The sequence below is a fragment of the Euleptes europaea genome, chromosome 1, assembly GCF_029931775.1.
Source record: "Euleptes europaea isolate rEulEur1 chromosome 1, rEulEur1.hap1, whole genome shotgun sequence".
NCBI classification, from domain to species: domain Eukaryota; kingdom Metazoa; phylum Chordata; class Lepidosauria; order Squamata; family Sphaerodactylidae; genus Euleptes; species Euleptes europaea.
In genome coordinates, this window is record NC_079312.1 from 5985708 (window position 1) to 6003331 (window position 17624).

The 17624-nt window shown below is 43.8% G+C and overlaps 1 protein-coding gene across 1 annotated transcript in view; it reads right to left on the reverse strand.

Annotated features, from left to right (window-relative positions):
* The window catches only part of LOC130474289 (zinc finger protein 436-like), a gene marked incomplete at its 3' end in the record, with an annotated part of 75089 nt that overhangs the window by 37993 nt on the left and 19472 nt on the right, over positions 1-17624 (reverse strand). The window contains exon 6 of the mRNA XM_056845877.1: positions 15810-16172. Coding sequence (XP_056701855.1) covers positions 15810-16172 — 363 coding nt within the window. The remainder of the gene's footprint in view (positions 1-15809; positions 16173-17624) is intronic.

Sequence of the window (17624 nt, forward strand, 5' to 3'; positions counted from 1 at the left end):
AGGGCATGCTTCACCGCAGCGGCTTCCTTTTGCCAAATGGCCCAATTGAGTTTGGATTGAGTGAACTTTTTAGAAAAATAAGCGCATGGATGCAGGTGCCCATCCTCCCCCCGCTGCAGGAGCGCACCCCCCATCGCTATGTCGGAAGCGTCTACATGCACTACGAATGGTTGATTGCAGTCCGGGTGCTGCAAAACAGGCTCGGATGTAAAAAGCTGTTTAAGACTATTGAAGGCGGCTTGACACTGGGGGGTCTACTCCACCCGGGCGTTGGGTAAGGTGGCTGTATTCCCCTTCCCCTTAGTTAAGGAGGTTCGTGATGGGTAGCGCAATCTGAGCGAAATGTGGGAGGAACACCCTGTAAAACTTTGCGAACCTGAGAAATCTTTGGACCTGTTTACGAGTAGAGGGTGGTTCCCAACCGAGCACCGCTTGCACCTTTTCAGGATCCATAGTCAGTCCCTGGTGTGAGATAATATAACCTAGGAAAGTCAATTGCTTTTTATGGAACTCGCATTTAGACACTTTAGCATACAGCTGATTGTCTCTGAGACGTTGCAACACCTCTCGAACCAAGGCAACATGCTCATCCATGGTTTTAGAGTAAATGAGAATATCATCTAAATAAACTACCACTCCTCTGAACAGTAGATCATGGAGGATCTCATTAATGAATTGCATGAAGACCCCCTGGGGCCCCTTTCAATCCAAAAGGCATCACCATAAATTCGAACATCCCAAAGCAACTGGAAAAGGCTGTCAGAGATTCATCTCCCTCCCGGATTCTGACTCTGTAATAAGCCTCGACTAAGTCCAATTTGGTGAAAATGTGTCCCTCCTTCAATTGTCCCAAGAGATCAGAAATGAGGGGGATGGGATAAGCATTCGTAACAGCATTGAGTAATAGCATTGAGTTTTTGAAAGTCAATACACAAACACAAATCCCGTTTTCTTACGCACGAAGAAAGCTGGTGCCGAATAGGGCGCAGTGGCGGGTCGGATGAAACCGCGAGCCAAGTTCTTGTCTAAGAATTCGTGGAGCACGTCCGTTCCGTAGGACTCATTGGATAGATCTTACTTTTTGGCAGTTTTCCATCCCCCACCACTTCAATAGTACAGTCGGTCCGGCGGTAGGGGGGTAACACATCACACTCCTGCACATTAAACACGTCTGTAAAGTCCTGATATTCGGGCGGCACTTGGGTTGGACTGGAGGTGTCTGAGGTGTCTGAGGCCAGAGCAGGAGTTAGTTTGATTACGGTTTTAATGGCCATTTCATATCGGTGTAACTCACACAACGGGCACAATAGTAAAGTTAATTTGTTCCCAATGGTGGCCAATTCCCATTGCTACTCCGTCAGTGTGACGGTCGACTGCCCCCCCCTGAAATCACTGCCATCCATTTGAGCAAATTGAACAGGTGCCGGCAAAGGGACCGACTTCACTTGGAGCGCCCTATGACCAGGACCACAGGGGGTGGTGCCAGTGGTTGCCCAGGGGCTGGCTGCCTGGGAGCCAGTTGTACCGGGGCCGGCTGCCCCGGAGGCAGTTGCGCCAGGGCCGGCTGCCCCGGAGGCGGTTGCGCCGGGGCCCGCTGCCCCGGAGGCGGTTGCGCCGGGGCCCGCTGCCCCAGAGGCGGTTGCGCCAGGGGTTGCCCTGGAGCCGGCTGCATTGGAGGATGCTGGCCGGGGGGTTGTTGGCCCGGGACCAGTGCCTGCGCAAGCGCCACTTGAGCTCGGCGACCGTACTCACACATCAACATGTCCATTTGGTCCTGCATACGGGCCATACGATCCAACAATTCTCGGTTTTGAAACCTCAAGGCATGGATCTCCTCCTCAGCCCCCCCCCCAGTCCGTCGGGCTTGGCTGACTCGGTAGTTCGTATTCCAGTCGCCCTCCTCTGCATACAAGTCCTCCTCCTCCTCATATTCTTGGACATCAGGAGCAAAGGTGAGCCCCTGCCTGCAGGCTACTTCCCAGGGCAGGCCAGGTTCCTGAGAGCCCCAAGAAAACGAGGGAAGAAACCAGTCCAGTTCCCCGCTAACTTTCGACCACGCTCCCGTTCCTGCCATCGCCCGCGCCCGAGCGGCAGCCGCCTCTGCCAACAGTTGCTCCTCCGCCCGCCTCTGGTCAGCGAGCGTGCGGTCTGCCTCGAGTTTGGTGGCGGCGGCAGCCGTCACAATTGGTACGGCCGCCTGCTCCAAGAGCATTTGGATTTCCTTGTGCTGGCCCAACAGCGGTTGGACCTGTTGAGCCAGATCTGCAGAGGCAGGACCGAATTCAGGAGTTAGTATCTTCTCAATGTCGGCCGCTGTCACCGTGGCCGGCGTGAAATCCACAAGAACCAGGACTGTCCTGGCGGCAGCGTTCTGTGCTTCCCGGCGGCATAGGGTGGGATCCGGAACACTTTGCAGAACCTCTCCCACCAGAGCCCCCGCCATTGGGAAACAGAACTCTGGCCCCTGGATCGGGGCCACCGACTCCTGTTGCGTCCCACGGAGCACAAGCTCAGCCAACAAATGAGTAAGGAGACCAAAGTCCTCTTGTGCCAACCGGGCCTCCTCCAGCAAAGTATCAAGTCCCAAAAGGTCATTGTGGGCACGTAGATCAGTGTCCCGAGTCCTCCAGGGGGTCGCCGCTGCCAGGCGACACCACTGATCAATCACCAGCCCAACCAGCCGGATGGACTCCGTGTAAGTCCGCTGCGCCTCCTCCAAGACGGCACGCAGAAAGTCGGGGTACTCGGGGAGCTCGTCCAGCGCCCCAAGCTGAAGAGACGAATGTCCAGGCGAACCCTCCAGGGCTTCAGCCAAGGTCAACAAGTAAGGATATGACTAGTGTCCTAATGTAAGCTTTAGGCCTGCGACGAACCCATAAACAGATTTCAGCAGACGACAAATCCACGAAAGCAGTTTTATTGGTTAGAATCGACAGGTTTCAGAAGCCATATTCAAAAGGACACTAGTGAGGGGCAAAGGCAAGGTACATAGCATATATGGAAGAACAAAAGGAGATAACTGGTAACCCAGGCAACCTCCCTCCCAGAGGCAGGAAGGAGTACTTGGCGATTCCCACAGTATGGGAATCTATGAAGACTAAACATGGGGCGTAGACTGGCCTTGGACAGAATAGCACAACAGCACCTGGAAGCAGCACAATCGCACTACCGCATACCATACTCATGGCCTGCTCCTGACAGGCCTACCGTAAAACATCTGTGCCCAGTCTTCACTAAATGTAGCACCCCTCAAATTAACATTGCTTCAGCAATGAACATGAGAGGTCACAAGTCAGAAGAGTCAGCCGTGATGTCAGATGGGAGAGAGGTCACAAGTTAGAAGATACTGTCATCTTTGTTAGTCTGGAGGTTGTCCTGAAAACCTCCAGACTACCAAAGACTACAGTCCACAATAGCCATGCTGATTAGCTTTGGACTTCACACATTAACAGATCACTTCAGGATACAATGGTTCCATATTAACATACCACACCCTCATTAGCACATTATCTTGATACTTACAGGACAGTGATTAGCACATTACTTTTGATACTTTTTGCAGGACAATGACTCAGCTCAAACCCAACCCCTTTCTGACTATATATTACTCTTCCTACAAACTTGACACTGAGAGACACTGTCCTTTAGTGTTACTCCTCTGAAGATGCCTGCCACAGCTGCTGGCGAAACGTCAGGAAAGAAAATACCAAGACCACAGTCACACAGCCCAGATAACCTACAAGAACCAGTTATAAAATAGTTTCCATTTTTCATGGTACTGCTTGTAATTTGTGTTGTTGTTTACCATATTAGTCATTTTGGCCATAATAGCATATTCCTTTAATTTTTCTTTCCATTCTTCTATGTTCGGAAGAAGTGCCTGTTTCCATTTCCTTGCTAAGACTGTTCTGGCAGCCGTTGTAGCATATTAGAGACGGTCACTCTTAACCACTACACCATGCTGTAGAAGAAGGCAGGCTACAGCAGACAAGGCCACATACTTGCTTCGCTGCCACCTGCCTGAGATTAATTTCCATGCAAGGGGAGCTGAAGTGCAGAGTAAACATTTCTACAGATGACTTTGGATGGATGGATCCTAGGTGGGTGGCAGGTGAGAAGGGGCATTCCTTCTCTCCTGCCTCTCACCTGACCCAGGATCCATCCATGCAAGCCCAGCAGTGGAAATGTTCACTCTGCAGCCTGCCTCCCACAGAAGATCTGGGGGGAAGCGACAGACAAAAGCATGTGCCTTCTCTCTGGTCTCCCATGGGGGATCCATCCATGTGCTTGAAATGCAACAAGCCACTGGGATGCAGCAGGGAAGTTCCTAGAGCAGAGGTCAGAAGGTCAGTTCAGCTGTTCTCTGAGATGAAGGGAAATTTCTAGTAAGAATTTATACATCTTAGAGATGAGATGTTCATTATTATCCAATAAAAGTTTATGAAAAGGTGATTTGTCTTTAGAAAAACCTGTTTTCAAATCTTGTAAAAACACTGAAGTAACTTGTTGGAATTTAAACCAGTTCAAAGTCTCTTTCAGCTCCTGATAGTCCTTTAAACTATATTTCTTACCATCCCATTTCAATAAATCTTGATAAGTAGCAAATCGGTCAGGTCTGAGCGTACGTAATGTTAACATTTCCTGTGTTGATATCCACATTGGTCTCCAAAATGTGTTTATATTTAGACCATATTCTAAATAAAGAGGATCTCACTATATGATTCTGAAATGATGCTTGTATCTTTATTTTATCATACCATAAGTAATCATGCCATCCACTTATATTGTTGAAACCTTCTAAATCAAGTAACCATGTATTTGATAAAGTAATCCAATCTTTAAGCCATACCAAAGCAGCCTCTTCAGCATATAGTTGAAAATTAGGGAGTGCAAATCCTCCTCTATCTTTAGAGTCTACAAGATATTTATAAGCAATTCTCGATTTTTTTTCCTTGCCAGATGAAGTTCAGTAAATCTCTTCTCCATCTGTCAAAATACTTGCCATAGGAAATTATTGGTAAATTCTGAAACAAAAAAAGCATCCTCGGTAAAATATTCATTTGGACTGTTGATATACGTCCCAGCATTGAAAGCTTCTTGTTCGACCAAATTATCATGTCCTTCTTAATTGACTCCCACAACTTTAAGTAGTTATTTGTAATCAAGTCTTTATTCTTTGTAGAGATCCAAATACCCAAGTATTTAGCTTTATTAGTCTTTTCCCAACCTGTAAATGATACAAAATCTTTCTGTTCAGTATCTGACATATTCTTAAAAATTGTTTTTTTTTTTCTTAAAACCTGAAACAAAACTAAATCCATTTAAGGCTCCCATCAATTTGTCCATTGGTTGTGTTGGATCTTCCAAAATTAGCAAGAGATCATCCGCAAAAGCCCTTAATTTAAATTCAGGTTTTTTTATTTTCAATCCACGGATGTCCCCCATTGTTCTAATTTTACAACACAAAGATTCCAAGACCAAAATAAACAGTAACGGAGATAGTGGGCAGCCTTGTCTTGTGCCTTTCTGTACTAAACAATTATCCGATATTGATTCATTAACTAAATTTTTAGCTTGCTGTGATGTATATATAGCAGTTAGGCCTCTCAAAAAACGATCGCCAAAGTTCATTTTTTCCATGACTTTTTGCATAAAATCCCAAGAGACCCTATCAAATGCTTTTTCTGCATCCAGGAAGACAAAAACTGCTTTTTGTTGATTGTTATATTCGTAGTATTCCAGTGAATCTAAAAGTATTCTTATATTGTCTTTAATTTGCCTTTCTGGTACAAAGCCCGCTTGGCCCTCATGGATTAAATCTTTGATAAACTCTTTAAGCCTGTTTGATAAAATCGAGGCAATATTTTGTAATCCACATTTAGAAGAGAGATAGGCCTATAGTTGGAAACTTTTTCTGGGTCTCTTCCCGATTTGTGAATCAAAGATATAAAGGCATATGACCATGTCTCAGGCAATTTCCCTGTATCCAAAATGTTATTGCAAAGAGTCAGAAAATGATCCGTAAAATTTTGTTTGAAAAGTTGATAAAATAACGCAGTAATTCCATCTGGACCGGGAGTTTTATCTATCTTTTGTTTATCAATTGCTTCTTGGAGTTCTTCTTTGGTAATAGGAGCATCTAGTAGTTTCTGTTGGGCAGTTGTTAGTGATTTCATTTGTATCGAATTCAGAAACTTTTCCATTTTCTTAATTGACATATCATCTTTTTGATACAATTTGGTATAAAAAGTCACAAATTCCTTTTGTATTTCTGTAGAAATATATAATGGACCTCTTGATGATTGGAGTTTTGTTATTATCCTCTTTTGAAAAGAGTCTTTCAGTTGTAAAGCCAAAAATTTCCCTGGTTTATTTGCTTGTTCAAAATATTTTTGTTTGGCAAATTTCAAGTTCTTATTCATCTCTTCTGTCATCACTAAATTTAATTGGTGTTTACAAATGGAAATCTTCACTTGAATATCTTTCTTCAAATCTTCTTGTGTTTCTGCAATAAGTTGCTGTTCCAATTTTTGTAAGTTCCAAAGAATATTGTTAGTCAATTGTAATTGTGTTTTCTTCCATGCAGAATGTTTCTGGATCATAAATACTCTCACTACCGATTTAAAGGCATCCCACACGATATCCAACGTAGTTTCTCCATTCATATTAATTTCAAAATAGTCTTTAATAAGAGTAGTCAATTCTTGTCGCAGTTTTTCCTCTTTTAAAAGTTTGTCATTTAGTCTCCATCTGAATGCTTGTCTGTTTTTCCATTCAAACGAAACTGGATTGTGATCAGAAAAAGTTTTTGGTATAATATGTATCTTACGTAATTGAGTAAAAATTGATTTACTTACCCAAATCATATCAATTCTGGAGTGTGAGTCATGTCTTGCTGAATAAAATGTGTATTCTTTGTCTGTTGTGTTCATAGTTCTCCAGATATCTTGTAATTCCAATTCTTCCATCATTTGAAAAAAAACTTTTGGTAAACATCCTTCTTTATCGTCCTTAGCCTTTGATTTGTTATCCAAATTAGGCATTATAACTCCATTAAAATCACCCATCATAAAAATTTGATCACCAGCATATTGCGAAATTACTTCATGGAGTTGTGAATAAAAGCTAGCCTTGCCTTCATTGGGTGCATATATTCCCACAACAATTGTTTTTTGTCCCATTATATTTATTTTAATAATCACAATTCTGCCTTCTTCATCTTTGTAAACCAGTTCCGGACTCAAATTGGAATGAGCATAAATGACTATTCCTTTAGTTTTAGTTTTAGCTGATGAAATAAAAGCCTGGCCCAATCCTCGTCTTTCTAAGTATTTCCTGTGTTTTGACATAATATGTGTTTCTTGTAGACAAATCAAAGAAAATTTTTGTTTCTGCAGATATTTGAAAATTTTTGCTCTTTTAATTTTTTCATTCAGTCCATTTACATTCCATGAGATTGCTTTAGCCATAGTAACAGAAGGTTAAAAATTAAATTTATAAATCAGAGCCACCTTCTGCGCCTTTCAGTTCTTCCTCTTCTTGCTCTTCTTGTTGTCGTTCTAGCGCTGGAGTAAAGCCGACTAGGTCTTTCTTGAATCTCCTCATAAACTTACCGGCATCTGCTAGTGAAGTGACAGTTATTCTGACCTCTTTGTAGGTAAAAGCTAGGCCTTGTGGTATAATCCAGCGATACCTTATGCCATTTTTCCTCAGCAGCTGTACAAATTCCTTGTAATTATTCCTTTGAGAGAGGATGTGGCGAGGAATGTCCTTTAAAATCACCAAAGATGTATCTCCAACCACAATAGGATTGTCATAGTGAATTTGCATCATCATATCCTTGATTCTGATGTCATAAAAAGATATCATAACATCTCTTGGTTTGGACTTCTTAAGTCTCACAGGCAAGGGTATCCTGTAGATTTTGTTTATGGCCTGGTCCAGTATTTGTTCTTGAATTTGAAATAGGTCAACTAACACTGGAATCAAAGTTTGTTTATCTCCACCAGAGTCTTCAGAAAGATTGCGCAAATGTAGATTGGACTCTCTAGCCTTCATTTCCATTACTGCCAGTTGGTCTTTGGTTGTATCCTGTTGTGTATTTATCATAGCAATCTGTCTGTCTTGTCCTTCCATTTTCTTTTTGACTTCTTTTTGCTCTTCCATCACCTTTTTGACTGATGATTCCATTGCTTGCATATCTGCTTTCATTGTTGTCATTTGTGTCTTCACGTCTTTTATATCTTCAGTAACAGTATCCATCTTTTGGTTTATAGCTTGTGTTGTTTGGCCAAGGGAAGTTACCAAGGAGGTCAGCTGTGTCATCTGATTTGACATCTGCTCTAGTTGCTTTGCAGTAGCCTCAGATTGCTTGGCTAACAGATCTTGAATTTTTTTCTCCATAGCTAGATCTTGTACGGTTTCTTTCGTCTTTAAGTAAGCAGGGCTATGTAACGATCCTGAGCGAGGGCGGGTTCCAGACATTTACATAGCTTGAAAAATCTGAAAGGGATTGGCAGGATTCCACAATATAGGTTATGTAGAGAATGTTTAAGAGATCAGCTAAATAATTTTTTCGCCACCAAAAAAGGTATTTTTACCTTTAAAAAACCACTTTTAAAATTCGCAGTACCGAGTTCTTAGGGACGCTCTAGGTTGGAAAAAGGAGGAAGTATACAGAAGTTCTATGACGTGGACCTTCTATCACCTCGATGGTTATTGGAGTAGGACTAATGGTTATTAGTCTTTTAGCTGATCAGAATGATAAGGCTCCTGCCGCGATATCAAGTGGATCTTAGAAGCCAAACTTATCCAGTTATATCAAAGGAAGTACAGGGAATTCAAAATGTTATTCAGCTGATTCCCAGTATTTCTTTTCTCGAAGAAAATACGGAAGAATGTTGATAACTCACATGAGCATCCGGAGGTGAGGTTGTGGTCTTGTTAATATTTCTTAGATGGTGATTGAAGGGGGAGGACTGAGCCTATTTACCTAAAGAAACGTTCTGGCGATGATTCATCCCTTCTTGCCTGCGGGACCGGCCTCTAAATCTCCGGGGGACTTTAAAAAGCTCCCTCGGAGAGTTCAGGAGATCAAACCATATAGATGGCCGCAGGGAATTTCCTGCTTCCCTAGTCCACTGTTTAGGACCGGGTTGGGGTGCTATTTAGCACCTCAATTTGAAAATTTCTTGGATTTTCCCTGGAGAATCCAGGAAACATGGTGCTCAGTCCAGCTGCCCCGACCGGAAGTCGATTCAACCACATCTTTGGACCTTCGGTACATTCTCAGGCTCTGAGATGGAACATCCCCAAATTAACACTCTGCTCCTGAACAGGTGGATTCAAACATGTAATCTCTTGCAAAGTTTCCCTCTGTTCAAACAAATCCAGAGGTGATCCTTACCATCGGTGCATCACTGTGGGAATGGAGAGCTCACTGCAGAAACCTCATAATAAGCCAACCATGCTCCTGCCATGGGATTACAGCTCACATAAGCATAGTCGAGGCTCCTAGCAATCTTCATGGCTCTAAAAGGCTTCTACCTGAATCTGTCCAGGTCTATCAACCACATTCCTAGTCACCAAATGAGGTGGAACGGGCTCCGCCACACTCTTTCTTCTTGCCTGTCAGCTCTGGTAATGATACAGTGCAGAAATATGGTCCAAGCCCTCCACCTGCCAGGGGAAGACAACACCATGGCAAATGCCTTATGCAGATAGGATTTAAGAGCATACAAAATGATACATAAAGATGAAACATCCGTGGCCAGTCTTCATCAAATGTGGTGGTGTCCCTCAAATTAACATTGCTTCAGCAATGAACATGAGAGGTTCCTGATGGGGGAGAGGTCACAAGTCAGAAGAAGATGCTTTCCTGGACAGTCAGACAGGACAGCTTTATGTTTCCTCCAATAGTTCTGATCCTTGTTTACTCAGCAAAATGGGGCTCACCAAGGACTCAGGACCCACTGTTTCCACAGTTGGATTCTTGTGACCATCACATTATGTTACCAGCCAGGGCTGGCATCAAATCCAGTTCACCAGATTAGCCTCCGTTGCTCATGTGGAGGAGTGGGGAATCAACCCCGGTTCTCCAGATCAGAGTCTACCACTCCAAACCACTGTAACCACTACACCATGCTCTACACCACGCTGCCACTTCTCACCACACACTGCACCACATAATCGGGAAAGGGTGTACAAGCCCGGGGGGAAGGCTAGCAAATGAACGAGTGGAGGGGGGATGAATGCATGTTGGTTAGTGGGGGAGAACACAGATAGGGAGCCAGGGAGGTGTAAGTGGGGGTATAGTAGGGGGCAGAGGAGGGGAGGGACCCCAGGTACACTCTGCCAAGAGCCCACCAAAACTGGAAACTATTTCTGTGACACCAGCTAAGACACTGTCTACTGCCAGATAGTGCCAGAGCACGTCTAATGACAGCACTAGACATGTACACAGTTTTTAGTAGAGGCATCCAACAATAGGAACTCAGTAGAGCTGCAAAACGGTCCAAGCCATCTGCTGGTGTCAGGGTTGCCAGGCTCCTCTTCGCCACAGTCTTGAGGTTTTTGGGGCAGAGTCTGAGGAGAATGGGGTTTGGGGTAGGGAGGGACTTCATGGAGTCCAATTGCCAAAGCGGCCATATTCTCCAGGTGCACTGATATCTATCAGCTGGAGGTCACTTGTAATAGCAGGAGATGTCCAGGTAGTACCTGGAGGTTGACAAACATAGCTGATGTGCATCCCAAGAACTTCCCAGCAAAGAAAGGATTGGGGAGGGATCACCAAGCACTAGACTCAAGGACACAGTTGGGTCCTTTACAAGTCTGAGATATATGGACATAGGCATTGTTATGACTAACCCTGTTTCTTCTTGACTGCTTCTTGGCTTTGTGGCTAGACCCTGCCCCAGTCCAGGTGTACCGAAAGCTGTCGGCCTGGCTCCATGAAGTTGATTCAGAAAGGAAGGGCAGTTTGCTGCTATGCATGTCCTCCATGTAAAGAAGGGACCATCTCTCATCAGGAAGGTAGGATAATCCACAGGGAAAAGGCAGGCCTGGAGAATGAGTCCAGGATTTTGTTCAGATGCTGTAATTGGCTTACACCTTTTTGGAATGTCCTTGATTTGTACCAATTAATCTCTGTAACTAATTTTAACAAAGTGCGCTGAAAGAAATTACCTCAGGGGATGGAGTGCAGGAAGCAAAACCTCTGTGGAGGGCTCTGAGGAGGGATCCCCTCCCCTCCCCCATGCATGCTTCTCTTGTGGGTGCATCATACTTCACACTCCACAGTGGCAGATTTGCCGGTAAAGCCTCTCCCTTCAAAATTTGGCCCTTAGTTAGCAGGGAGGCAGCAGCTGACTTGACTGACTCCCAGTATGAACGCTTGCGGTTGAATCCTTTCCAGAATCTTCTGAGATGCTCTGGGATTCCATGGCAGGTTAGTTGGTGTGGCAATTGTCTTTTAACCTCAGACTTCAGAGGGGGAGTAGACTAAAGAGTAAGAGGGTAGAGGGGTCCAGGCACTGGGCATTCTTTCTCTACTGAATGCACACATGTACGCACACATCTCCATCTTGCCACCATGAGGGAAGGGCGTGGGTCCCATATCTCCCTACATCTGAGTTAGGTAGACTAGATTAAAAAACTATATCTACCCTATCCCGCCAAGGAATGGAGTTCCTACAACAAATGAAGCATATTAGTTTTGAATAGATAAAAAGGTTCCATGTAATTTTGCTCCTAGCACACACAGAGATTAGATGGGCTTTGCTGCACACAACAGCCTTAGAACACTCTGCTAAATTCAGGTTTTGTACAAGATACAACAAACCAGCAGCAATGGCTTGATGAAGGCAGAAAGCTGGGAAAACTGTGCCCTAGAACAACTCCACCCGATATTTAGGTGACCTCTGCCTGAAACCCTGGAGAGCTGCTTCCACTCTGAGTAGACACTACTGACTTTGGTGGACCACAGGTCTGATTCATTATCAGGCAGCTTGATTTTTTCATTAAACCCAAGTGCAAATCCCTGGTATGTGACCTTGGCCAGTCACTTCCTTTCATCCAAATATATCTCATGTGATTGTTGTAAGTAAATCACATATAATGCTGTGGAGGAAAGTATCTGGGGTTCAAATGCAATACACAAATATTGTCTCCCACCCCAGCCATTGAAGCAGCATACAAAACACCCTTGTACTGTGTCAGACCAGGGATATCCATTCTGATTGGCAGTAGCTCTCCAAGGCCTCAAAGAGATGGTCTGTCTTGTCTCTGCAACAGGAGCTTCCTTTTAAGGGATGATGTCAAGGACTGAAGCAGGCATTGTCTATAATGTCCTCCAGCATTGAGTTCTCCATACCCTGTCGCATATTGCCAGTTTGTGATTCCCATCTTAGTCTTCTCTAGCTCTTCTGTTTTGTTTATGTATTAGAACTTGCTTCTAGAGATACTGAAGTCACTCTTATCCTTTTCAGATGCAGACGGCTGTAACAGTTGTCCGGAAGATCAGTATCCAAACATGGACCAGACTCAATGTGTCCCCAAGGTTATAACTTTCCTCTCTTATGAAGAACCTTTGGGGATCAGCCTTGTTTTCTTTGCATTGCTTTTGTCCATAACTACAAGTTTTGTGTTAGGAATCTTCATCAAATACCTTGATACGCCGATAGTCAAAGCCAACAACAGGGACCTCTCCTACATTCTCCTCATCTCCCTCCTGCTTTCCTTTCTGTCCTCCCTTTTATTCATCGGCCAGCCAAGGAGGGTGACCTGCCTTCTCCGACAAACCACCTTCAGCATCATCTTCTCAGTTGCTGTCTCTGCTGTATTGGCCAAAACCATCACTGTGGTAGTGGCCTTCATGGCCACACAGCCTGGAAACAGGATGAGGAAATGGCTGGGGAAGAGTTTGGCAAACTCCATTGTTATCTCTTGTTCTGTTGTCCCAGTTGGCCTCTGCGTCATCTGGCTTGGGATCTCTCCCCCCTTCCCAGACTCCGACATGCACTCCCAGCCGGGTCAGATCACTCTGCAATGTAATGAAGGGTCTCTCGCCATGTTCTATGGTGCCCTGGGCTACATGGGCTTCCTGGCTGCCATCTGCTTCACTGTGGCTTTCCTAGCCAGGAAGCTTCCTGGGGCCTTCAATGAAGCTAAGCTGATCACCTTCAGCATGCTGGTGTTCTGCAGTGTTTGGGTGTCCTTTGTGCCCACCTACCTGAGCACAAAGGGGAAATACATGGTAGCCGTGCAGGTCTTCTCCATTTTGGCCTCCAGCACTGGGTTACTGGGCTGCATATTCATCCCCAAATGCTACATTATTGTAGTGAGGCCTGATCTGAACGCCAAGGAGCATCTAATGATGAAATCTCAGGATAGCATCTGACTTTTTTCTCTAGTGTGTCAGCATGACAGTTATGAAGCCCATATACTTCTCATTGAAACCATGAACTATCAGAAATCACGTTCCCTTCCATGTACATCACAATAGAAACTGACTAAGAATGCAAATGCAGAATGGCACTGAAATCACTATTTCTTCTAGCAATTATCATGCATCTGTTGTACATTTGTATCTGCACACATCTTTAAAAAAAATAACTAATTTCATCTAATGATGAAATCTCAGGATGGCATCTGACTTTTTTCTCTAGTGTGTCAGCATGACAGTTATGAAGCCCATATACTTCTCATTGAAACCATGAACCATCAGAAATCACGTTCCCTTTCATGTACATCACAATAGAAACTGACCAAGAATGCAAATGCAGAATGGCACTGAAATCTGTTAATACTAGTCTGGTGTCATCCAGAAAGGACTTGCATGATATTTTTTCTAGCAATTACCATGCATCTGCTGTACTTTTGCATCTGCACAAACCTTTAAAAAATAACTTTAGGCAGCCACACTTACATGTACACTTTTGAAAGGTCTAGTCTGTCTTGCAGAAATGGGCTTTTTATGATTGAGGAGCTTTTATGTACAAGATAGGCAGGAGAGGAGAGAATGAGCTCACTCTGGGCCCAGAGAAATTATGTTTGGCTGCTGGTTCTCTCTAGCTTGAGGTGCCATTCTGGAGCAAAAGGCCATTCTGGGCTTTAAGGGACTCAACCCAATTTTTTGGTCTTCCATTTCTCCCCTTCTGAATTTGACTCTGACTTTAGAGATTTTGGTAGGCATCATGTGTTTGTAACCATCTGGGGGTGGGGGGGAGAGACACTGGGTTTTGTTGGATTTTGTAGAAAGAAGTAGAGAGTGCCAGACATTCTGCTGCCAGTTTTTTTCTTACTTACCCCATGGCCATCATGGCCATTCTGTGCTCACATGATATTTTCAGGATTTGAATCAGTCACCTGTTGAGATGTAGAGGGCATTTTCTTGTTCCTGGTCTTTTCTCCCTTCTGTTAAGGAATTAGATGGGGTCTCCTGGTTTTAGTGGGGGAATTGAGCTATAGAGACCCTTAGAACACTACAAGAGGTTTTACACATAATCTTTTACCAATGTATACAGGAGATGAGCGAATCAGTGGAAAAGTTTTCAATAAAGAAATTATTGTTTCAAAAGAAAGTTTTTATTGAGGGGATTAAAAGGGGTATAAGTGCACACAAAGCTCAATATGCGATCACACACACACACACTCACACACACACGGTCTATAGGCAAAAGGGGATAGAGAGGAGTTATAACTACCTTTCAGAGGAGGAGGAGGACATTCAGGGCAGCAGCTGCTTGGAACAATCAACAACCAGCGTCTCTTGATAAGAAGAAGCTGCACAGCAATAGTACAGGGCCCAGTGTTTGAATCCCAAACAAAGTGCAAGGAACCATAGCAAACGGGGCAATATTTATACCAAATTTTTGCCTGGAGCAGAGTGACTTCACCAGTGATGGTCGTCATTGGGAGTGGACAAAGGCTGATCGCTTCTTGATTAGTTTAGTCATTTGAGTAAGAAAAGACAGGAGGCAAGGGAAGATGTGGGGCAATGCCCTAGTGGTTATGATTAAGTATGGTTAAGTATCTGCCATGGATTTTTAGATGCAGACCAATATTCTGAGACCTGTTCCCAGGAAGGACAGAGGGTGAGTCATGGGTGTGTTGACTTCCAGTTCTGATGAGATTACCTGGTCCTGTGGCATTGAGGAGGGAGATTCTGGGAGTCTGAAGGGAATTTGAGTGTTTCCAAACTCTGGTGTGATTAGCATACCTATTGCAAGGTGAGAGATTCAAAACAGATAAAAGATAACAGATAAAAGGAAGTATTTCACACCACGCATGGTTAAATTATGGAACTCCCTGCCCCAGGATATGGTGATGGCTGCCAACTTGGAAGGCTTGAAGAGGAGAGTGGACATGTTCATGGAGGAGAGGGCTATTCATGGCTATATACACCATTTTTATTGTTACAACCTCTACTACTTTTGTATTTTTCTTAGTTTATTCTCACAGATATCTTTCTCCTTACTTTTTAAACTGCCACAAGGCTCTGGTTTTGCTATAGAAGAATTTCACTGTTACACCTCCAAAATCAAACATGTAACTTTTGCCCATTTACATATTTTTCTCCCTTGTGTGGATGATTTACCACAAATCTAGGGCTGTGTACCACCAGAAGCCTTTTCCACTCTCCAGAAATTTGAGTCATTTCTTCCCTGTGGGTTTTTTGGTGAGAATTAAGGGGTCTCCGCCCTCTGAATCTCTTTCCACATCCTGAGTATTTATGTGGTGTCCTCTTGTGTGAATGCAATTATGTGTAAAAAGGCTTGTACTCCATCTATATTGCTTTCCACAATCAGAACATTTATATGATTTCTCCCCCGTGTGGGTCCTTTGATGAGAATTTAGAGATGAGCTCACTGCAAATCCCTTTCCACACACTGAGCATTTATAGGGCTTCTCTCCTGTGTGGATTCTCTGATGGTAAGTAAGGGTTCCTGTGTGACTGAAGCCTTTCCCACAATCTGAGCATTTGTATGGTTTTTCCCCTGTGTGGATTATTTGATGAGAAGTAAGGGTTGTGAGCAGATGGAAGCCCTTTCCACATTCCAAACATTTATATGGTTTCTCCCCAGTGTGGAGTCTCTGATGCAAATTTAGTGATGAACTAGCCTTGAAGCTCTTCCCACACAGTGAGCATGTATATGGTTTCTCCCCTGTGTGAACTCTCAGATGTTTAATAAGCAGTTTGTTCCATATGAAGCTTTTCCCACACTCCAAGCATGAGTATGGTTTCACTCCTGTATGTATTCGATCATGTTTCTTAAGGTTTGATATACCATAAAAATTCTTACCAGTCTGAACACTGATATGGTTTCTCCCCTGTGTGCATCCTTTCATGGGAAGTTAGGGATGAGCTCTCCTTGAAGCTCATCGCACACTCCAAACATTTATGTGGTTTCTCTCCTGTGTGGACCCTTTGATGTTTAAGAAAATGGTTCCTCAATCTGAAGTTCTTGCCACACTCCAAGCATTTATAAGGTTTCACTCCTGGGTGAATTCTCTGATGTCCATTAGGGCTTGATTTGGCACCAAAGCACTTGCCACAGTCTGAACACTGATAAGGTTTCTCCCCTGTGTGAAGTCTTCGATGTGTTGTTAGGGATGAGCTCATTGTAAAGCTCTTTCCACATTCCAAGCACTGATATGGTTTCTCTCCTGTTTGGGTTCTAAAATGGGAAGTAAGGGCTGATTTCACCTTGAAGCTCTTTTCACATACTAAACATTTATATGGGTCCTCTCCTGTGTGAACTTTTTGATGTGAAAGAAGGTTTCCCTTGTGAGTGAAGCTCTTCCCGCACTCAAGGCATACATGTGGTTTCGCCCTTGTGTGAATTCCTTGATGTCTCTTAAGGTTTGATGGTGTACTGAAGTTTTTCCCACAAGTAGGGCACTCATTTCTTCTTCCTGTGCTATGTTTTTCTTGCTGGAATGAGATTATATGAAAATGCCAATACAGAGAATCTTCAGGTTTGTTCCTTTGCTTCTCTTTTTGATGTCCCTCTTGTGTTTTTGATCTTTGTTGATCTTCTGAATTCCCTTCCATCCCAGGAATTCCATTTATTTCTACCAACATAATGTAAGGTTCCACCATATTCTTTGTTTCTTCAGTGTCACATCCTAGAATATAATAAGAGAACAACAATAACTAACCAAGAAGGAGAAAACTAACAGAGCATGGGGAAGACATGCATATCCAGGGTGAATTCATTAGTTGCAAAGGGAAATATTACAGTGGTGGAAAATCTACACATCATTGGGGGTGAGGGTAGAGATACCTGTGCACTTCTTGGCAAATAATATGTCCTGAACTGCTGAGTAGTATCCGTGGATGGCTTCTCTTTAGTGTCAGCTGCAGAGCAAGTATGCTGTGCTAGTTTTAACGTAGTGGCCCACATTTTGTTTACCCAGCTTTGAGGAGGAAAGGGAAGTTTGCCACAAGCAGGCAGACCATATGAAACCACAAGAGATGTTCAAGCAAGGTTTTACCAAAATGTCTCCAGACACGTATTCACTGTGGAGAAGGCAAGTGACACTAATCTCTGAAGGGAAAAGCACCAGAGAAAAGCATCTTTGATCATCTCATCTCCTGCATACGGGAGACAGGAAATAGGCTC